We start from the raw sequence: 20871 nt of genomic DNA on the forward strand, positions 1-20871 counted from the left end.
CTGAGGCGCGGAAGTGGACTGGCGGCGTAGACTCGAATCTCATTCGCAGCGACACGAAATGGCCGAGTCAGGAAACTTCAGTGGCGGCCGTTTACGAATATGCGGAATATATTCAATATATCGTACGTGTTGAAATTTATCGACGTATGATTAACCTTCAAACTTGGCACAAGAGTGCGAATTCGCACCGCTAAAATTTTTGACATGTTGACATTTTCACAAAGTGTCTGTCGCGGCTGTTCGCTGGGTAGTCGCTGCACCAGTGTGCCATTAGTGGGTGCTCGACAGTGCTCGATTCTCGAACGCCTTGAACGAAGTGTGTTATTTGAAGGTTAATTGAGAAAAAGGCGCGATTTTATTTCTGCTATAAATTTTTGTATCTGCCTTTTGCGGCACAGGTATTTCAAAATGTATCGCACTAAAATAATCATTTCTTTGAAATTGTATCAATATATATAGTTACAGGACTTAAAAAGATTATTATTAATTATTTCACATCACATTAATTGGGAGCAATATCATATTTGTTCATTTTACACTTTCGTATAATCATACCAAACATTACATCTTATGCCAAAAAATGTCATGACTAATTAAAAAAAACATAGTTAAATATACACGTCGTCCTACTTAATCAGAGATATATGTATATATTTTAATTGGGTGCCTTCCATTTAGCGACACAAGCATAATTATTTTGTCTTTTTCCAACATTCAATGCCAACAAAGAAAGAATGATGATTATTGTGTCTGTGTCGCTAAATGGAAGGCATACTTTTTTTTATAATTAACGTACTATATATAGATTACATATATGTAAAAGACGGTAAACGAAAAATTAAATACTGTAAAATTATGGCACACTTAATAATTATGACAGATATATGTACTACGCAAAATACTATACAATTTTACTGATGACATCAGTTCGAAGTTCAATATGTTTATATGTTCTCGATAACCCGGGAAAAAAAGTTCCACATATAATTATATATATAATAATTATAAGCATAATATGTCCTTTCTTTCCTTTGTAAAATTATTCTTTAATACAAAAAATGATAATATATATTACAATAAAAGGGAAATATAAAAAATAATTAACAGGATAATTTTTACATTGTTTTTTTTACAAAAAATCAAGTTTGAAGAAATGAGAAAAATTGCTCATATAACCATATATAAATGATTAAAAATATACATATTTAATTATATATGAACAACTTAAAACTTGAATTTTTGTAAAAAAAACAATGCAAAAATTATCCTTTTAATTATTTTTTGTTTTCTCTTTATTATTATCATTTTTCTTGTATCCAACAATAATTTTACAAACAAAAGAAATATATGGATATACATGGTCATATTTTGTATATAATTATATATAATTATTATATATAATTATATACAAAATTATATATAATTATATATGGAACTTTTTTTCTCGGGAATTCTAACGAGAGAAAAGGATTAACATACGTTTATCATCATCATTTCGTAACGAGCAACCCTGTTTCCGTACTACAACAAAGCTTATAGAAAAAAATTCTATTCTGTGAAGAAAAGAACTCAATTAACGCCTAAATATATCCCTCTTACAAATAACCGAATTTGATGAGGTCCAATAAAATCCGCTATAATCGTAGAAACAAAAAATACGTATATATACATAACAAGAATTAAAAAATTCCACCGTCCATAAATTCCGAATGACATTTGCTGTTGCAAAATATATATCTAGCATAACTTAATCTCTAAAAATATATATATATATATATTCCAAATAAACATATATATGCATATACTGGCGCGCGACAGAGCGAGGACGGCAATTTGATTATAAAATAAATGATATGGTTGTGCCGCGTACAGGCCGTCAGTCCTTTTCCCCTTGCCGGTCTTTCCGAGAACTGCCTTTAATTCTCTCTGCGGGAGTTTCCAAATTCACTTGTTCATATTATTCAGAGGCATCATGGGCACATATTTGTCACTGGGTCGGAACTTGTATTGCGAGCACAATCGATCGGACACAGCCTTCGAGTAACCGTACCTGCAATAAATTTTGTCGATCAATATTCCTCGAATCTCATCGACAGGGCGATTTGCCGGAGCGGTTTGTAAAATCAGTAGAAAAGTCCCAAAGTCCCTTCGTCCCCAGAGCATTTAAACTCATTATATAATTTCGTAGGGTAAAGGAACTTTCACCACGACGTTGACATTGATTAGATAAAGATTGGGAGGTAATTATGATGCACGGAACCGTCACCAAAAGCCATGTACGTAATACCTAAGTGCTGAAAAAAAAAACGAAATTGAAAAAAAAAACGTTTACGGTAAGATCCTTTTTTATGTCTCGGGATATCTTGAGATAAATGACGTGGCATCTCGAAAAATGTTTCTCTGTCTGACCACGAAATCTCTGAATACGAAGGAGACAGTCGTCAACAGCGGTCTTCGAAATCCTCTACTCCCTGATAAATCGCTTGGCACATAATTCGGGGACCTCTCCCATTGTAAATCGCAGCTAAAACGATTCTACGATGTAACGGCAAGAATATTGAGGTCAACACATATTATTTAATTGACATAACGATGAGATATATCCTACCTGGCTTTAGTCGCGCGACAAAATTTATTTTTTTATCGTATAAATATATGTAACTATGCAAATAAAATATGTCGAGATATAAACCAAATTTGTAAGATTTCAAGAGACTTTGCTCTTGTATATAGAGTATATTATACCTTTGCCACTGCGAGCACGGTCGTCTCTCTCTGAAGCAAGTAACCTGAATCACGTTGAAGAAAAGCGCGCCGAGGGTATTGGCCACCTCAGTATTGAGATTCTGTAAACATCTGCGGAATTTGGCGTCGCAATCGCAATGCGAGCGAGTAAATGGTGAGCTATTGCATATGCCGTGTATGCATTGTTGCGGCGCTATCGTGAACGGGCAATGGTCGTGTTCCCTGCAGCAAGAGTCCTCGGCCGAATGTTGGCCCAAATCGTCGTAGGATTTGGCCACGTCGCCTGGTCCACACCATTTGGTACCCGGATATATTAGACCACCGCCAGGCGCTTGGTTCTGAAGAAAGAAGTTTTAGAGACTGTAATCAATCAATTATCCCGATTATCTTTAAAAAATTTTAGAAGTCATTTCCGAATGACTTAATTCCGAAATAATAGATAATATTTTAAGAAATAATAATTAATATTTTAAGATATATTAAATTAAGCAATAAAGCAATAATAAATTAATAGTTTTAGAAATAGATAATTATTGATATAAAAACAAAAATTAATCTTTTAGCAATAAAACATATTTCGTTAAAATTTTAAATGGAAAGAGAATCAGATAATAATTTGGAGCATTTGGTTGCAATCGACGTGTCTCACCTTCCCCTTGTCTCGTGAAGCCTTACAGGTCTGTTCCAGATCGGCGACCAAGTTGCTGGAAATTTGTCGAACTTTTCTGGGATCCGCACCGAGAACCATTCTCTGAATGACTCCGCGATCGTTGTAAAGGGCGCAGAAGGGTGCGTCGGCATTCAGCTCCACCATCCTGGACATGGTAGTGTCGGCGACCAGCACGCTCGCTCCGATTCTTTGGGCCCAGAGGATCGGCAGAACCGCGCCGAGCAGGACAGCGAACATCCTGCAGCAGCGAACGGTGAGAAATCATAGATTGAACCACGTGGAACGAGCTGTCGTCAAAAACTGACCGACACCGATTCGGCGGAGGCCTTATTAGGCACCGCCAAACTATGAGAATACACGAAAGTCCGGTGGCCGACCTTCGCTTTTGAGTGTCTGCATTACCGAGAGTACCGCCTCATGAGCGACTTTTAAATAAAAATATAAAGAGACCTATTCATATACCCATACTCAAATGTCCGATCATAAATAATACTTGACCGCAATTTCAAATAACACTCTTTGTCAAGGCTACATAACTATTGATTCAGTCTCTTCGTAACGGTAGAACGAAAATATAGCGCTATACAATGCAGCGCGACTTGATTGCACAACGTAAATTAACATATATTTGTAAAGCCTCTCAATTAGGCAATCGCTTTATAACGAATTTTGTTCAGTATTCGGTGAGAATTTATAATAGGCTCCTCGCAGTGAAAGGCTTATAACAACTAAGTGTAAATCACGTACTTATCATATCAGCTATTCAATACTGCGGAATGCCAATCTGTAAAGTAGACCCTGTCTCTATCTTGACGTGTGTCATTCGTCAGAGTGCACCGGAGAGAATAGGTGCCGACAGATGACAAGAGTCCTCATATTTCAGCGGATACATCTAATTCGGAGAATCGAACTAGTCGCGGCGACCTCGGTTCAGTTTGGGTCGTTTCAATTCAGGCCGATCGCGAAAGCGAGAGTGCGCGCCCTGAAAGAGATTATAGTGCATGGTAATTGCGAAGTGGGTCATCGAAGCCCATTGACGAACTTGCCTCTTGAACCTGCCTCCCATGGGACGCCGACAAGATCGCCTCGCAATTAATTCACGCGGTCTGGACCGCACCGGCACGACGCGGCGGTCATTATTCATCGCGAATCACCATTATCAAGTCATCAAAATCGCTCAATCTGTCCGCTGACTATTCTCGTCTGACTCGAAAGGGAAAAATGAAAAATGCGGGATAATGAATTTTTTTGCGCGGACAATCCGCCTCTCTATATTAAATTTGTGCCTTCGATATTCTTCATTTTCAAAAAGAACTACATTCTATAGTTCGTATAATATAATTTAAATCTTTGTGGTTTTTAGATAGCAGGCAATAAAACTTCTACATTTCGAAATGCGCATTTCGAAATGTAGAGATTCTATCACTTGCTAAAAACCACCAAAAAATTGCGTTACTTAAGCTAAGTATTATGTGAAATAGCTAGAATGTATTTCAATAAAATAGAAAAGAGTCAGGCCAATAAAACGAGCAAAACTTTTTTGGTTGATTAATTAATACAAAACTAATAATTTAATAATTAACAAACTGATGGAACGTTTCGGCTTACTTAACCATCAATTTGTTAATTATTAAATTATCAGTTCTTGTATTAATTAATCAACTAAAAAAATTTTGCTCGTTTTATTGGCCTAACTTTTTTCTATTTTATTGTTTTATACATACGAGCGGTAATTATTTTATAACTAGATTGTATTTCTTTTTGGAAAGAAAGAATATCGAAGGCGCAAATTTAACACAGAGAGGCAACTTATTTAGCAATAGTTATACCAATAGACGGACCATCAAATTGGAAGTTACAATGTATATAAACACGTGTTACAACATAAAGTTTTTGAAGGAATAAGCCGATTATCTCTCCCATCAAATTACAAAGTCACGATCGTCTGCCGTCCTTCTGGAGAGATAACCAAGTTCGAAAGTGAAATAAAGTGCAGTCGCTTCGTGACTGATATACGAAATACTCGGAATGCCTCGGGCGTTATGGACATCGGACGAAAAACACATTCTCTTTAAAAATTTCGAGGTGAACCTCGCGCAGCGAAAACAGCTATTGCATATTTATTTGTTTTTATGCAAATCTTTCGTAAGTGGAAATTCTTTTTTACTATTTCTTATCAAAAAAAACTTTTTGTAGCAAAAGCCTCAAATCCGTTATCTCATAATTTTTCATCACAATTTTCTTTATAATTTTCATCGTAATTTTTTTTTTACACTAGAAAATTGATCTCCGTTACACAACTACTATGTAAAAAATATTACATTATTAATTCTCTTCTAGTCTCCAATATATTATACATATAGTTTGCATAATTGGCGATATGGATCAACGGAGATCGTTATCGAACTTGTCTCTTGAACCTGCCGATGTATATTGTCAGCGGGACAGCTCTATTATAATTGGACACAGTCTGGACGATTGTGACGCATCTATATATATCTTCCATCGTTTATCGCTAATCGTGATTATAATCAATTCGACCGACAGACACTGTCGTAACTGTTGTGACACGGAGCTTAGAACAAAAATATAAAAATATTTACTTTGCTGTATTTTTTACGTCGCGTTATCTACATTTCTATATCCCGACAACGCAATCTTTATATATAATAAACGGTGGATATAAGTCTTTATCTTTTACTGTCCGGCTTTTAAAGATTGTAATGCAGTCTATTTCTATACAGTATTTTTTTGTAGTTTCCAGGGTTGTTCCACACAAGGCTACGAAAATATAATATACCCGAGATGCGAATAGCGGAGAATGTCCATTTAAAAAAATTGTCCAAGCACCATTAAATAAACCGTAAAAGTCTAATGATTTCCAAAGAAGTCATCGATTCTTACGAAAGATATGATCTCTGAAGAAATGGAGATAATTTGATTCCACTACAAATTTTTAATACACACACGCACTGCAAACAAAGAGAAAAAAAAAGATAGTGAAAGGTTAAGATTTAAATTTTAAAATCTTTTTTATATCCCTTTATTTGAGCAATAATAAAAGTCTAGTTTAATTGAATGTGTTAATAGTAACAAATTAAAAACTGTTTAAAATTTCAATTTTTAATTCTCAATTTTTAGAATTTTTAATTTTCAATTTTGAATTTTTACCTTTAACTTTTTTTAAATATAAAATTATTAAATTATAAAATTTTTTAATATCTGCTGAATTTTTATAATATAAACTGGAAACTTGTAATAAATGCCAATATATTGCGATCGAAAGGTCTTTCTTCTCAATATAACTCTAAAGATTAATTAATTAAAATTAAACTATAAAGATTAATAATATTTTACATTTTCACGAGAGATAAGAAATGGGACAATTGGAGCAAACTTATCGAAAACGTACACCGCTCACATAAGGCAGATCACCGATACACGATTCGGAGATGACCGGGGCAGATGTCCGAGGCTGGGAAATCCGCAAATATGACTAAAAGAAGAAGGCACGGAAACGCAGCAAATGCGCGAAACTGCTGATGCGAGTCTAAACTGCGCACCCCCCGTAGCCCACCCCGCGTGTCCGCGGAGCTGATCGTGCACTGCAGTGCGTAACGAACGGGAAGTAAGAAGGGCATAGTTGTATTTCTCTCTGCAGCTCATGAAAATCATAATTTTACCAGGACATGCTGGAGGCATTTTAAATGTCTAAAGAATTAAATTGTAAACTATTGCTGGCAATTAACTTTTAAATTAATTTAATTTAAATGTTCGCTCGTAAAGAAAAATAAATGGAACGAAAATGAGAAAAATAACTTCTGATAGTCAGATGAAACGCATTATAAAACGGCTCTATAGCGTAGAAAGTGTATAAATATATAGCGATAGTTGATAACGCTAAAGCGTTATTGAACCGGAATGTCTAATGCTAGCTGTATCGTGGCAAGAACACGTCATTGCGATGAAGAGGTAAGCACACGGATTTTTATACCACACAGATTTTTTTTAACATTCTTTTAACGAGCTTTGGATTTTTATGTTCAAGCGATATACAATATTTCGGAAGTAAAACGTATGTTATGTATACAGTATGTAAAGTGGAACGTGTCTTATCAACTGATTGCAAAAAATTTCGCGATAAAGAGATCAGATTCTGATAATACGCGCGAAATTGTATTCGCGAATAAAACGGTATTCGTTAAAGAAAGTAAAACGTTAATTTAAATCCTAGTTTATAATTTTAACAAATAATCTTCTAAAATAAAAAAATAAAATATGTTGCGTATCGAAATGAATCACGCACAAATTTATTATAAAAAAATTTAATACGCGCAAAGTTGTTTATATGTTAGCAACGAAAAATGTAATCGATAAATTAGAGAATATTAATATCTTTATTAATATGAGCGTACATACGCTGAAATTTGACGATGACGTAGATCTTGTGTGGTGAGATGATGCGACGCGCGCAAAGTTATCGAAGGTGAGACGTGCTGCTTGGAACCACGAAATTCGCTTGTCTCTCCTCAACAGTCACTATCAAACTGCTGGTTCGTACGAGACGTCAGAATACTAATATTCACAGTCACGCATATACAAACGCGTGCACCGGTCGCGTTATACACGCATTGGGGGAGAATCTAAATCATGTGATGGAGACTGTTTATGTGGAGCACCCCGCAATTGATTTTTCCTATCATCAAACCTATCGAGGAGAGAGATGACCGTACGTAATTAATTCCGAACAAAAAAATTATCCTTAAAATTAATTTTGATAGCGTTGTAATACGGAATTACTTTTTTCGAAAAATTTACATGTAAGTAACGCCAAATAATTTAGTTATTAAAAAAATAATTATTTTTTAACTTTTATCAGTACTTACAAATAATACTTAATATTTACCGATGTTTATTGACATTACACCTAGAATGTTCAATGTTTTTTGTAGTGAAATCGAAGCATATAAATGGTGTAAAATCAAATAAAAAAATAACGTTAAAATAATTAATTATATTCTTAGTTCTTCTTTAGTTAAATAACTAAAGATACACAAGTAAAAATACACATTGTGTTTTTTGTTTTAAAATTTTATTGAATATTTAACGTACATTAAAGACGCATACTCGTAACATTATCTCTAATCGTCCATGATGTACATTAATCGGTCAATCAATTCTAATTCCTTTCTTTGTCATCAATTTTATTTTTATTCAAATTCGTTATACGTCGCCAAATAAAATAGCAGAAAGTCAAACATGCATCTAGAAGAATGTAATTTTAACAGATCTATCAATCGAATAAGACGGACATCAGATCGCATTGAGATCGCCAAACGAAAAGCGCGATGACGAGTTCGCTTTTTAAGGAATCCACTCCACCTCATTAGTCTCCATTCTTTCGCCGTTATTTAAGACGCGGCCGTTCGGTGCCGCCGTCGATTCCGTCTTAGTCTCTTCCGTTCCGGCTATCTTGTGATAGACCTGGCTTCCGGTCTGAGCGATCCACTGGACACCGTCGCCGATCTTCTCGCCCGCTTTGCGCACCACATTGCCGAAATTCTCAGAAGTGAAGGTGTTGGGATCGATGTTGATATCTAGAGTATTGTTGCCTTGCGGGCAGCCGGACTGTGAAATAATGCTCAAATCGTACGGATCGACGCCGGACAGGCTCAACCGTTGACGTATCTTGTCCACCTCAAACTGATCCAGCGTCCTGGTCCTCGAGAGAATCGTCGCGCTCTGACGATGAGCGAAACCCAGCTTCTGGCACGTGAATATGCCGGCGTAAGTATCGTAATCTGTCAAGAATATCACGTGGGACGCGCTTCCGGCCACATCTGTAAAATCACAGGTACGAATTTTAGTTGCACAACGCGGTAGCTTGACTTGCAATTCAGATGGAAATTATTAAGCGAGAACGTATTGTTTATATTATTACGTCAAATTAGTACATAGCAAATTTATCTTCAATTTTCCTAATATCTTGTTATTTGTAACAAATTGTGGACGATTGTATCTGCACATTTTGCAGGCAATACTTATGGCTAATTAAATTTTACTGCGCAATACAAAATTTTTATTTTTTTGTTTCTATAAAATAAAACTGTGCCTCTTCCGTTTTTAAATATTCTAAAAATTAATTTAATAGTTAATTTGAGAGAAAAACTTACTAAGAGGGAAACGGACTTCCATACGTCCCGGGGTACTTGGTTCGGGTACAGTCAGTTGGCCAGTATAATGATACTCGTGCTTCAATGGCGTAAGACCTGTACATATGCATCGCACAATTACGGATAATTCATCCCACTTGCTGGACATTTATCCCATTGACAGGCTCTTTTATGACTCGATGGAGCCCGATACGCGGTTCGTAGAAGCAACCGCGTATCATCTCCTTTCTTTACCAATTGCGCTTATTGTTTTTTAATTGCCTCACCCAGAATCAGATGATCCGAGTCCTGCGTTATCACGTACTCGCCCGGCTCCTCTCCTCGTGTGTAATTGTAAGTGATACACTTGCTACCCGTCGACGTTTTCTGGATAACGTACCACAGGCCTAGGAACTGAAATTTTAAACAAACCGATTATTTCTGAGACGAATAACAATTTGATTGTATGCACAAGATAAAGTTTGATAAATTATTATAAAGACATTTTTGATAAGATAAAAACGTGTAATATTATTCTTTATGAATTTTTTTTACTCACTCTACTCATCTGGAAACCCTGCATAGGCTCCACAATCGGGCAAGCACCCATGTGATACGTATGAGCATGGGCAAAGGCGAGGCATCCCGCCAATACCAGACACCAGGTCAAGGACTGCATCTTCTGGCAGAAGAGAAAAAGAATAAGTAACATCGTTTAAGCGATTCGGAATCTCAGAAAATTACTACGACATGAGTCAGGTTTTCCCATAAATTTGATAAAAATTATCAATATCAAATAACTGTCTACACATTTCTAATCTCTGATAACAAAAATTTACTCATTAAAAGCTTATAATAATTATTTTAAGGCTTTTTATTATTATTACGGTAATGATATAGAATAAAAAATTAAATGAAAAAAAAGCATCTATTTAATGGCACGTGTCTACACGGGAATTGTGCGCGACATATGTAAAACAAATGTTTCCAACGCAATTACAAAGATTTCAACGGAAGTGGTGATGTCATGCATTTTTCAATATTTCAGTGCAACTTCCTGGTGTGCGTAATAATAATTCGTATATGCGCCTCGATCGCGCTCGTCGAGCAAAGCAATTTTTTTAACTCGTGCACAGCCATGATCTCGGATTTCAAGTAAGTACTATCGATCGGAGAGAGAACATGATTCACACTCGCCTTGGACACGCATCACGGAGCAAGGACCTCTGATTTATGTTACAACTAACGGATGTACATGTCTTTATCTCATCTCTCTCTCCTATTTCACACGATAACAAACGCGCTATGAGTGATGAATACACGATTAGGATCGACCCGTTGCGACCTTTCACTCCGCATCACTTTATGATTGTGAAAATTTTCATTCCGTGTGCGCACTAACGTAAATCAATTAATGTCTTTCTGCTTGCGGACTCTTTTTTTTTACAGACGCAAAATCTGAATTTATTCCGTGGAAAAAGTAGTAACAATAACACTCATTTTTAATTACGCTTTTTCGTCTCGTCCCCCGCACAGAAAACAGTAAGCGACGATTTTTCTCTCGAATGTGCGAAAAGCAAAACCAGATTTGTAAACTAAATGCGTAGAAACTTGAAGCCACAATGTGTACAATCGTTGTAGAAATACTTATATAAAGAAAAAACGAAGGGTGTTAACGCGTCAGAAGAGGAGATGTTAAAAAACTGCGAGCTCGAAAGTGTGTACTCACGATGGAGGCTGCTGTTGCCGATCTCTACGTTCGCACTATAAACACAAGTTCCGCTGGAGAGATGGACTTTATGTGGCTGGTGCCCCACTCTCGGCTGTACCCCACAATTACAGATCACATGTACGTATACATTCACCGAGGCGCGTACATAACACGAACGTGGATCGAGATACAGAATGTCTCGCTGTTTTTCTCTGCAAATCTCTGGCTTGCACTGATTCATCTTTCTTTTTTACGATAAATTTGCTATCTTGTGTATTTGCACATTATTTCTTTAAAAAATGTGGAATTATCATAATTATCATTAACGTTAAATTACGTCCGCTGAGCATGTGATGACGCATTCAAGTACGAACCCATGTAATAGACTGCAAATGCTTTCTGCGAATTACTAATTCTCTGTATATAGCGTAGGTTTTCTCATTTTTCTCAGAAACGAATGTGTCTCAAAGTGAACTTTATAACATTCTAATGGAATAATTAGTTTTCTTTTATATAAATGAATTATACAAAATGTTTATAAAATATTATTTATTTGTAAGATACAAAGAATTTTTACATTAAATTTTCTTGGATTAATGCGACCAACGCTCATAGTATGTAAATTTTCTGCTAAGGCACGTACGTTGTACAGTAGATAATTATGAATTACTAATTTTGTCTCTTATTAATAATCAGTTTATGATTGAAATTTTTCAGATCATAGAATAAGGCACAAAGATGTAATCAGAACTGCCAGCTTATATAACCACATCATATAGAATTAAACTTTTTCTTTAAAAATTGATCCTTTTCGAAGTAATAGGAGACTAAGTATCATATTGTGTAGCAAAAGTGAATTAAATATAAGTAAAGTAAAATATAACATACAATAATGATATTAACATTTATCGAGCCAGGTTCGATAAGATGTCAAACATAATATATGGAATTGGCATTATTAATAATGGCATTATAATAATTGTGACCGAAATACTGTATGGAACTAACTTAAGTGCAATACATTACGTAAAATACTGCTATTATATTCCAGTAATAACTTATATATGTGTGTGAAATTTAAGTAATTCAATGAAAACCCATAACGCTCTTATTCTTCCCACACATTATATAAATTCTACTTAAAAAAAAATGTAAACTTCAATCGATAAAATAATTAAAATAAAGGCCAAAATGAAGGATATTTACTTAAATAAATTAACTTTCAGTACACCTTAAACCATACTCTTCACGTAGTCACACGATTAAAAATGTGAAATTCTGCTTCTTTTACCCAAGTAGCTTCTGCGTTTTACGCAGCTGGTATTTTGCATGTATCCAAATCACTGAAGTAGGGATGTTGCAGTGCCGCACGTGCGTTTATTCTGTACACAGGATCGTACATGAGCATAGCTTGCAAAAGATCCAATCCATCATCATCCAGCATCTTCACTTGCGACTGCAAGTTATTCGTCATCCAATTCGGGAATGTCGTTTTATAATCTGACAGCTGTGTCACGCCCGGCCATATGTCTTCCGTAGGCGTTCTCAGTATTCTGCAAGACAGAATAATTGTTAAACGATCCGAGAAATAATATTTTCTATAAAAATATAAAAAAATAATATAAAAATTTTACCGGAATATCCTGAAAAGCTGATCGATCTCGCTGTCTCCCTGGAATAATGGTTTCTTGGTCGCCATCTCTGCAAAGATACATCCAATGCTCCACATATCAATCGCGCATGAGTATCTAGTAGCACCGAGAAGGATCTCAGGCGCCCTGTACCACAGAGTTACAACTTCGTGCGTATATATTCTGACTGGGATTCCAAATGCCCTTCCAAGTCCAAAGTCTGCCACTTTGATAATTCCAGTTTTATCGATCAGCAAATTCTGTGGTTTCAAATCGCGATGCAGTATTCTACGCTTGTGACAGAACAGAATTGCACGTGTGATCTGAAACGATGAGCAATTGCGTTAGTGCATGACTAATCTTAATACAATTTTCCATTACAATTTAATCTAAAGTCTATTAATTCTAACATTAATTATAAAGGCTATTAAGAATAGTTTTTATTTAGCTGAACTAGTGTACACTTGTACTTAAAATAAAGAGAATATATATTTGAAATTTGAAGGTACAAAAGAAAGTTTTCGTGAAGTCTAATGCAGTGATAATGTTTTCTTAAAATATGATACTGAGCCTCCCAGAATATTAAAGTTGATCTTTATCTGCACTGGAATGCACTGTTTATCTTCCTTTCGACTTCAAATATACAAAAGGGACAAGACAGTTCAGATAACTGAATGAGTCAGATCATTTAAGGCAGCGTTCCGATATTCTGCGTTCCAAAAATATTTTTAGCACTGATAAGAATGCAGCCTTTGTAGTTTCAATAATAGCTAATAATAGCTACTTATTAGTTCCGCTAATGAAAGCTGATGTTCAAAAAATTGAGCACATCGAACTCTTATTATCCAAATAGTTTGAAATAAGATATTAACTGCGAGTTTATAAATTTGGAACCGAATATAAATTTGTTCGTGTAAATGGAGTATGAAAAAACAGAGACCTGCTGTACATCTACTTCATTTTAAGTACGAGTATGCACTAGTTGAGCTACAAAAAAAAGACTATTGACCTTTTCTCCTGGATGTATAATGTTATCACGCTATTTTTCTATGTAAACAAACCTGATATAAATACGACTTCACTACAGCTGGTTCCATCAGTTTATTGCCCAAGCTATCCATGTACTTTTTCAGATCCATAGTGAGATACTCAAATATAAGATACAGTCTCGACTCCTCCATTAATACATCGATCAAGCTCACGACGTTTGGATGAGTTAACTCTTTGAGCAATGAAATTTCTCTAATGGCAGTCGACGGTATTCCCTCATCATCGCTTTCCAAGCGAATCTTCTTCATGGCTACAATTTCTCCAGTCTTCTTGTGTTTTCCTTTATAAACTACTCCATATGTACCTGCGGAGAAAACATCAAGATTTATGTATTACTCCATATATTTACTGACCGAAACATTTTATGTGACTTATATCTATATAGCTGAAAACCGAATGCAATCTTACAGGTTTTAATTAAAACAAATTAAATAACATTGCCACTGTCCATTGAACAAACATAATCCACTCTGTTTGACCGTAAATACTTGGGCAAAATGTACATTAATTATCAATATTTCGAGCACGTTATAACAGAAAGAGGCAGAGATCTGTCGTTGGATTGCATACAATGCGTCGACAGCCGAAAATCGCTGCCGAAAAAAAGCAGCTTAACAAATATATCCATTAATTTACTCTCACGTTGCGATACACGCGGTGCGACAACAGGTTCTAGTACTTTTCACGCACTCACCTTCTCCGATTTTCTCTATTTTTATGAAGTTATCCATCGTGCGTGGCTGAGAGAACGTCAGTTCAATACACTCGCCCAGATCTCACGAAATTCTTCCCACGATTCGATCGGGGATAGCCAGTCATCCAGTCCTCGCTTCTCACAAGCCTCGCCGTGTCGCCAATTGCCTAACGAACAAATTCAAATCAAACGCCACGCCATATTGGTAAACACATCGAGAATTGCTGGGCGCGCTAGCGCCCTCCCAGCTGCTCGGTTTGTTGCGTACTTTGTAGCCATCTGTCATGCTTACCCGCAAATACCAACGACACACCACACACACACACGCACACACACACACACACACACATATATATATATATATGCGTCGGCAAATATTCAACTTAGTTTCTAGCAAGATCAAAAGCCTTACCAAATACGAGGTGCTACGATAAATAAATACCTAATAGATGATTGGAAACATAAAACATAAATCTCTAATTGGATCCTTCAAAAAAGAAAAATACATTAAATAACTTTCGTACAAAAATCATAATTTAAATGATTAATCTAATATTATACTTATTTATATATCCATGATTTGTTTGTAGGTAAACTAGTATATAATTTTAATGTATGTACTACATATACTCGTATTTAAAATGAAATAGATATGTATATGTATTTAATGTTAGCGAAAGTTTTAGTGCAATTCATTACAACAAAGAGCAGGTCTATTATGAGACAAAATTGGATGTGAGAGAAGAAACTTCATTTATAGAATAACGCATTCGAGATTTTTTTTTTTTTAGATAATCTTAATAAATTTATTTTTAGTGCTTACAACGCGTAAATACATAACTTCATTGCAATCGTACGGTGAACTCTGAACCTGGGTCAGCTCTGCGGTTTGCTATCGTCCTCATAATTCGCAGGAAAGACTTAGAAATAATGCGATCCGGTCTGAAAAAAACCGAACCGACTTAAGGTCGCTGAATTGGCGAACGTAATTCTATCAGCGTCAATATCTACCAATATTATAAATGTAATTAAACAATGAGGGGAGGAGGGGCGTGAAGTTCTCAGCGTATTTTATCGTGGAAATTGGTAGCCGCCGGTCGCATAACCCAGACCTACGCCACGCTGCGTGTGCGTGGTAGCTCGCGCTACTTCATATTGCTGCTCCATATTGTTGAACATCTCCTCCTGCTTTTTCAGAATATCCGGTTTAGTTCCCACCGTCGCCGGCGCGCTAGGCAGATCGCCCTTGATACCCATCAGTCGCTTGAACTTGGCCGACACCTTTCCGTCCTGATCGTGCGTGAAAGTCGTCCCCATCCACGTGTTGGCAGTGGAGGCCGCGGCCGACGTGCTGTTACCGTCGTCTTGCTTCGACTGCAAAGAGACAAAATACGTGATTGTAGAACGGAAACTACACGCCAGATATATGCCGATTAAGGATACCGTTACGGCTGTGGATAATCATCACCTTGTTCGCCCACAGCAGCTTCCTCTTCTGGATCTGCTCCGCGTACTTGCCCTGCGTCGCCGTCGCCAGCGGATTGTAGTAGTTCAGTTCGCCCTGGACGCTGCCGGGCATCAGGGCGTCGCCGCCCTCCGGCGGCTTCAGCTCTATGCCCAGTTTCTCCAACTGGGCCAGCTTGTTCCGTCCCTTCTCCTCCCGGTAGCTCATCGTCCGAAACGGTAGCGGTGGCGCGCGGTCCCTCGACCGCGACCTCGATCGCGTGCGATCCCTCTCCTTGTGGTAGCGCTCGTCCCGATATCGGTCCTTCGACCGGTCGTCCCTGGAGTGCCGCCGATCCCGTTCATTGCGGTCGCTGCGATCCCTACGTCTGTCCCTGTCGTTCCTATCGCGATTACGATCCCTCCGGTCGTCCCTGTAATGATGATCCTTGTCGCTCCTCTCTCTGTCGTCGCTCTTCTCGTCCTTGGACGTTTTACGCTTGTCGTCATCCCGATTTCGCCGGTCTCTGCTTCGATCCCTGTCGCGTTGCCTTCGATCGTCGTAACGGCGACTCTTGTCAGACGAATGACGACTCCGATCGTTGCGATCTCCCCGCCTATGATCGTCTTTCGAACTCGTGTGATTCTCGTGATCGGCTCGCCTGTAAAACGATTACGTTCTGCAGGGGTATACCACACAGATGCGTATTATTATTCTGAGCACATGTCACAGGTGTATATTTCGATATATAGTGAGATATATCAAAATTACTGCTTTTCAATAGCAAATTTGATATCTATAAAATATCACTAGCACCTGTACTATACACATATATAACTAGCAAACCAGCCTACCTCTGGTCTGATGGAGAGGGCAAAGCCCGAGAAGCGTCTGTTCTCGAGCCGAAGGCAGACTGAGTCGTCGTAGGGCTGTTCGCGCGCTCGCTACTGGACTCCCTGGACGAATTGTTGTTATTGCTCTCCTAGAGAAAAGAAAAATTATCAATTTTAGTATGGGTCTCTCTTACATATTCCACTAAGAGGTAACTCTTAATTCCTACCACAAAAGCTATTTTAGAAATGCGTAACTTCATTGACACGCAAAGTTGGATTGTCTGACAGCGGAGAGTAATATGTATTAGAGAAACCTACACTTTACATATAAGAGAGAGAGAGAGAGAGAGAGAGAGAGAGAAAGAGAGAGAAAATGCTGTTGCATAGTGGGTATAAAAAGTAAACATAAACTTGAAGAATTTCTCTCTACGAAAAGCGGAAATTCGGTGTTTTTTTTTTCTCACATCAGTTTCCTCTTGGTTGTACTTGATACAAAAGGTTTGGCGACACTCGGGGATTTCCCCGAGTGTCACCCTATTCGATAATATAAACTGTGTACGCGCTAAATCACGGACAGGTAAAAATAGAACCAATGAAACAATATCATGTCACAAAAAGGAGAGAAAGAGAGAGAGAGGAATATGAGGGCCCTTCACATCAATCTGCCTCTGCAGTTAGTTTATCACCCGAGTATACTTGTACACGTGAGTTTTTTTTTTTCTTTTCTTTTGATGATTGATGTTTTGTTAGTGTTACCTTCTGCCAGCTTCCTCTACTCACCTCTGTTCTTCTGAATAGGACTTGGGGGTAGTCTTGAAAGACCCTCACACAGCATAGACCTTGCCGAGATGCGTAGATATTGTATCATGTATTACCAACAGAGCTACGTGTTAATATTGTCTCACGAAATGGCACTATTCCCATTTACTTATCATTTAAATTTTAATTATTGTGAATGATAGCCTGATTATCCTGCGTTCGGTAAGGTTTCAAGGTCCTGTCTCATTTGCATTTAAGCTAACGCTAAATGCTGATTTTGCCCCAGCTTTTGCTAACAAATACTGCTTGCAGCTTGTATGTACACCGAATCATAATCCACGATTGAAACTATCGTCAAATATCGCGAGAACTATTGCCCGCCTCTCTTGTAAATTGTATTTATTTTGTCACAAGATAGCAATGACCGGACGATTTGAAAACGACATGACCTTGCAAATGACCGGATACTATCCCCCTTTATGTATTCATCAGGCCTTTGCATGTACATACAGCACCCATAAAGTCACTGCGGTATCTTCTTAGGCATTGTCCGAATGTTTTCATATACTTAACAACTAATTAAGAAAATTATTTCTGCGTGTGGGTTCTACTATACCTCACTCATGTCCATTTGCACCGGGTCGTAGTTGGCGTCGCTCGCCCTCCTGTTTGCCTCTTCCTGTCCCCGTGGTGGCGTCTAGAAAACAAGATCAATCATTTTTTTCCCCAAGTTACCTCACAAGTACACATTCGCGACTCCAACTTCGCGGATCACGCGGCGCGGCGGGATTCGTGGGGGATCGCGAGGGAGAGGAGCGATCGCGTTTTTGAAAAATCTCTTGGGGGGCCGCGTGAAGTCGCGGTGTCGGATAGTACGCGTAGCGGAGCGCCATGTCGAGCGCCGCCGATTTCCGAGGCATTTCGAGGCGTCTCGAGCGACGGCGGCGACGACGACGGCGTCGACGTCGACGACGCGCGTCGTCCTCGCGCCCGCTCACCTTCGCGTCGTCCGAATTATTGCTGTTGTCGCCGTCGCTGGCGTAACTCGCCAGCGAATCCATAATGGCGCGTGAAACGCTCAACTGTCCCACTGGGAGCTGTTGTTGACTGCTGCAATCGCGAACTGTTGTGCAGTGCGTAGTCACTGTAGCGGCCGCGGCCGAGTGTTGTCGCAGTACTCGCAGTCCGCAGAGTGTCGTCGCTCCCGACGCAGCGCGGCGCTTCCGGCGCCCCGATCCTCTCTCGGCCTCGGTCGGTCGGCGTCGGCACACGCTCGCCATTGGTCGGCCAAGCCGGGTCGAAATCATGCCGCTTACAACAACAATCCGAACACGCTGCACCACGTCGTCATTGGCCGCGCGCGCGATCCGTACGTGCCTCTTCCTTCTGCATCCCCGTGGACCCCAAATCCTTCTGCTTCTCCGTTCCTCACGCGGCAGAATAATACTTCCGGTATGTATTTACATCCGCGTCGCTTTGAACCAAAGGAATTATGTATACGAAAAGACCGACGCAGATCTACGGATCTGCTTTCCCTTTGCTCTCCTTTTTTTTTTCTTTTTTATTTTAAAGCGGAATCGCTCGTGCTTTTCAAATTCGCTTTTAACGCAGAAATTGGACGAAAAAGGTGAAGCTTGCGTTGCAAATCTTTCCTGAAAAATTCTCGCGTTGCTATATTTATTAGATTTATATGTATATATGTATGCATATTTATATATATGTATATGGTCTTTATTGATTTCCAACAGGCGAATTACAAAACCTTCCGCAATTACGTTTTATTTTTTGTTTTAACTCCAACTTACGATTAACTCGACCTAACTCACAATATACATTCAATTCCGCATATACTTATCTAACGCATAATTAATCTGGATCTACTATATATAATCTCCAATAACTAATTCCACTAAATTATCCGATTTATGTTTATGATAATTTATATGTTCAAAATTAGATTTATGTTTCGACGGTCATTAATTCCGAAGCGATCGTTCTGGGAAAGATGGGAAAGGAAATATATATTGTTTCTTGAGTACACAAATTCGCGCGCGAGCGAATTCGGGATTGAATCCTCTTGGGAGAGCCAAAAGTAATATGATCTGGAAGGCCGAGGGAGATTCGACCTCTCGCGCGAGTACGTTTATTTGGTCTCGCGAACTGGGGATTCGGGTTGATCTTCTTCCGCGACCGCGAACGCTCGCACGTATCGAGTTCTCACCGTGTCAATGTAAGTATGCCGAAGGGGTTAACGAGCGTTCCTCTTCCCCGCTTCCCCCGCCAGCGCCCCTCTCTCCGTCCCCGCCCACGCCGTCGTCCCCGCGCGCGCGGGGAAAACCCGATCGACGGTGTAAAAATAACAAACTTTTTTCCGACGTTAGCGTCGTCGGGAGACTGCGAGATGCACGCGCCTTGCGCTTTCTCGCCGCGCGCCGACAATCTCGGTCGTTACGCCGTAATTGTAATTTACGATCGATAGCATATTATACAAAGGGCGAGAGGTTAGGAGGGGAGGGGTAGGAAGGTAGGAGATTAAGGAACGGCCTAATAGACATATACGCCGGTTACAGACGGCGGTGAAGATTAATCAACTGCCCCGAAGTGTAAACACGCGATACTTCTCACTTCCCCCCCGCCTCGTAAGGCACGATTAGCGACGACGAAGTATTAAGTTTTATAGCTTCTCCGCGCGTTTGCTATTTTCCTTCTCGCCGGCGATACTCCTATATACTCCTCCTGATCTCCGTATAATGTGCGTCGTAATTCAATTCTTTAATGTACCCTCTAATTTATTGCGACTCGACTCGTAATCGAAATACCGATTGACGTTGATGATAATTAACGAGACTGTTAATAGATAATGAAAGTCAGTAATCTCTGGGAGGGAAGGAGGGGGGAGGGGGTAGCCAATTAAACCTTGATTAATCGACGTACGCGAAATTGGCTCCGAGTGCCCTCGGAGTCGCATCTAGCCTCTCCGGAGCATCTCCGTAAATCACGGGCGGCATCCGGAGACTCCGCGCTCCAAGGCGCCCTGCAGTCATATACGTCATAAATCAAGAAAGATGCGCATAATTGAGGACGCCGTGGGCGGAAGGAGGAAGAGAGGAGGCGGAGGAGATGGATAAGTCAGGGGGTTGCACAGAGGCCGAGGTGTGCAACGGAGCGCGCCTCGGAGAGTA

General features: G+C 38.9%; 4 protein-coding genes and 2 long non-coding RNA genes across 15 annotated transcripts; 2 read left to right on the forward strand and 4 right to left on the reverse strand.

Annotated features, from left to right (window-relative positions):
* Window positions 1–2: 2 nt before the first annotated feature.
* Window positions 3–2514, forward strand: LOC105449645. 2 transcript variants are annotated; one of them, XR_974363.1, is made up of 4 exons: window positions 7–398; window positions 1966–2113; window positions 2189–2333; window positions 2432–2514. It is a non-coding gene; the product is annotated as an uncharacterized LOC105449645 (long non-coding RNA). The 2 variants fall into 2 exon arrangements; XR_974362.1 differs by having other exon boundaries at window positions 3–398; window positions 1966–2333.
* Window positions 1392–7903, reverse strand: LOC105449644 (phospholipase A2 isozymes PA3A/PA3B/PA5). Of its 4 annotated transcripts, XM_011688953.1 has the most exons (5): window positions 7835–7903; window positions 3395–3653; window positions 2746–3083; window positions 2333–2524; window positions 1976–2050 (listed from the first exon to the last, which is right to left on the reverse strand). In XM_011688953.1, exons 2-4 carry the CDS (start codon window positions 3650–3652, stop codon window positions 2347–2349), a joined length of 774 nt encoding a protein of 257 aa, XP_011687255.1. In that variant the 5' UTR covers window position 3653; window positions 7835–7903; the 3' UTR covers window positions 1976–2050; window positions 2333–2346. The 4 variants fall into 4 exon arrangements, with proteins under 4 accessions (XP_011687259.1, XP_011687255.1, XP_011687254.1 ...); XM_011688957.1 differs by lacking the exon at window positions 2333–2524 and having other exon boundaries at window positions 1392–2050; XM_011688952.1 differs by lacking the exons at window positions 1976–2050; window positions 7835–7903 and adding an exon at window positions 6828–6900 and having other exon boundaries at window positions 2326–2524.
* LOC105449643 lies at window positions 5779–8601 on the forward strand. The gene is made up of 4 exons (XR_974361.1): window positions 5779–6091; window positions 6173–6421; window positions 6786–7387; window positions 7858–8601. It is a non-coding gene; the product is annotated as an uncharacterized LOC105449643 (long non-coding RNA).
* Window positions 8491–11404, reverse strand: LOC105449642 (apolipoprotein D-like). 5 transcript variants are annotated; one of them, XM_011688948.1, is made up of 5 exons: window positions 11297–11404; window positions 10127–10249; window positions 9855–9981; window positions 9589–9684; window positions 8491–9255 (listed from the first exon to the last, which is right to left on the reverse strand). In XM_011688948.1, the coding sequence occupies exons 2-5, from the start codon at window positions 10244–10246 to the stop codon at window positions 8780–8782; spliced, it is 819 nt and encodes a 272-aa protein (XP_011687250.1). In that variant the 5' UTR covers window positions 10247–10249; window positions 11297–11404; the 3' UTR covers window positions 8491–8779. The 5 variants fall into 5 exon arrangements, with proteins under 5 accessions (XP_011687250.1, XP_011687252.1, XP_011687251.1 ...); XM_011688950.1 differs by having other exon boundaries at window positions 10127–10246; window positions 11297–11378; XM_011688949.1 differs by lacking the exon at window positions 11297–11404 and adding an exon at window positions 11078–11272.
* A 406-nt stretch (window positions 11405–11810) lies between these two features.
* LOC105449646 (cyclin-dependent kinase 1) lies at window positions 11811–14895 on the reverse strand. The gene is made up of 4 exons (XM_011688958.1): window positions 14654–14895; window positions 13971–14263; window positions 12913–13232; window positions 11811–12831 (listed from the first exon to the last, which is right to left on the reverse strand). Exons 1-4 carry the CDS (start codon window positions 14688–14690, stop codon window positions 12588–12590), a joined length of 894 nt encoding a protein of 297 aa, XP_011687260.1. The 5' UTR covers window positions 14691–14895; the 3' UTR covers window positions 11811–12587.
* Window positions 14896–15429: 534 nt separating this feature from the next.
* LOC105449647 (arginine/serine-rich coiled-coil protein 2) lies at window positions 15430–18868 on the reverse strand. Of its 2 annotated transcripts, XR_974364.1 has the most exons (6): window positions 18688–18868; window positions 18306–18386; window positions 16952–17079; window positions 16122–16758; window positions 15665–16027; window positions 15430–15595 (listed from the first exon to the last, which is right to left on the reverse strand). XR_974364.1 is itself a non-coding variant. In XM_011688959.1 (5 exons), exons 1-5 carry the CDS (start codon window positions 18748–18750, stop codon window positions 15725–15727), a joined length of 1212 nt encoding a protein of 403 aa, XP_011687261.1. In that variant the 5' UTR covers window positions 18751–18868; the 3' UTR covers window positions 15430–15724. The 2 variants fall into 2 exon arrangements, 1 of the variants encoding a protein (XP_011687261.1); XM_011688959.1 differs by having other exon boundaries at window positions 15430–16027.
* Window positions 18869–20871: the final 2003 nt, after the last annotated feature.

This window comes from Wasmannia auropunctata, unplaced genomic scaffold (genome assembly GCF_000956235.1).
Source record: "Wasmannia auropunctata unplaced genomic scaffold, wasmannia.A_1.0 LD336074.1, whole genome shotgun sequence".
NCBI classification, from domain to species: domain Eukaryota; kingdom Metazoa; phylum Arthropoda; class Insecta; order Hymenoptera; family Formicidae; genus Wasmannia; species Wasmannia auropunctata.

Coding starts and splice junctions, on each gene's coding strand:
- LOC105449644 (XM_011688953.1), bottom strand. CDS start 3,652: ATGTTCGCTGTCCTGCTCGGCGCGGTTCTGCCGATCCTCTGGGCCCAA. Junction 3,084..3,394: donor CTTCACGAGACAAGGGGAAG/GTGAGACACGTC, acceptor TTCTTTCTTCAG/AACCAAGCGCCTGGCGGTGG. Junction 2,525..2,745: donor CCGTGCTCGCAGTGGCAAAG/GTATAATATACT, acceptor GAATCGTTTTAG/CTGCGATTTACAATGGGAGA.
- LOC105449647 (XM_011688959.1), bottom strand. CDS start 18,750: ATGGATTCGCTGGCGAGTTACGCCAGCGACGGCGACAACAGCAATAAT. Junction 17,080..18,305: donor TGCAAATGGACATGAGTGAG/GTATAGTAGAAC, acceptor TCTTTTCTCTAG/GAGAGCAATAACAACAATTC. Junction 16,028..16,121: donor AGCTGCTGTGGGCGAACAAG/GTGATGATTATC, acceptor GTCTCTTTGCAG/TCGAAGCAAGACGACGGTAA.
- LOC105449642 (XM_011688947.1), bottom strand. CDS start 10,600: ATGCATGACATCACCACTTCCGTTGAAATCTTT. Junction 9,982..10,126: donor AGGGTTTCCAGATGAGTAGA/GTGAGTAAAAAA, acceptor TTAAAATTTCAG/TTCCTAGGCCTGTGGTACGT. Junction 9,685..9,854: donor CTCGGATCATCTGATTCTGG/GTGAGGCAATTA, acceptor GCATATGTACAG/GTCTTACGCCATTGAAGCAC.
- LOC105449646 (XM_011688958.1), bottom strand. CDS start 14,690: ATGGATAACTTCATAAAAATAGAGAAAATCGGAGAAG. Junction 14,264..14,653: donor AATAGAGAAAATCGGAGAAG/GTGAGTGCGTGA, acceptor TTTTCTCCGCAG/GTACATATGGAGTAGTTTAT. Junction 13,233..13,970: donor TGAAGTCGTATTTATATCAG/GTTTGTTTACAT, acceptor TCATCGTTTCAG/ATCACACGTGCAATTCTGTT.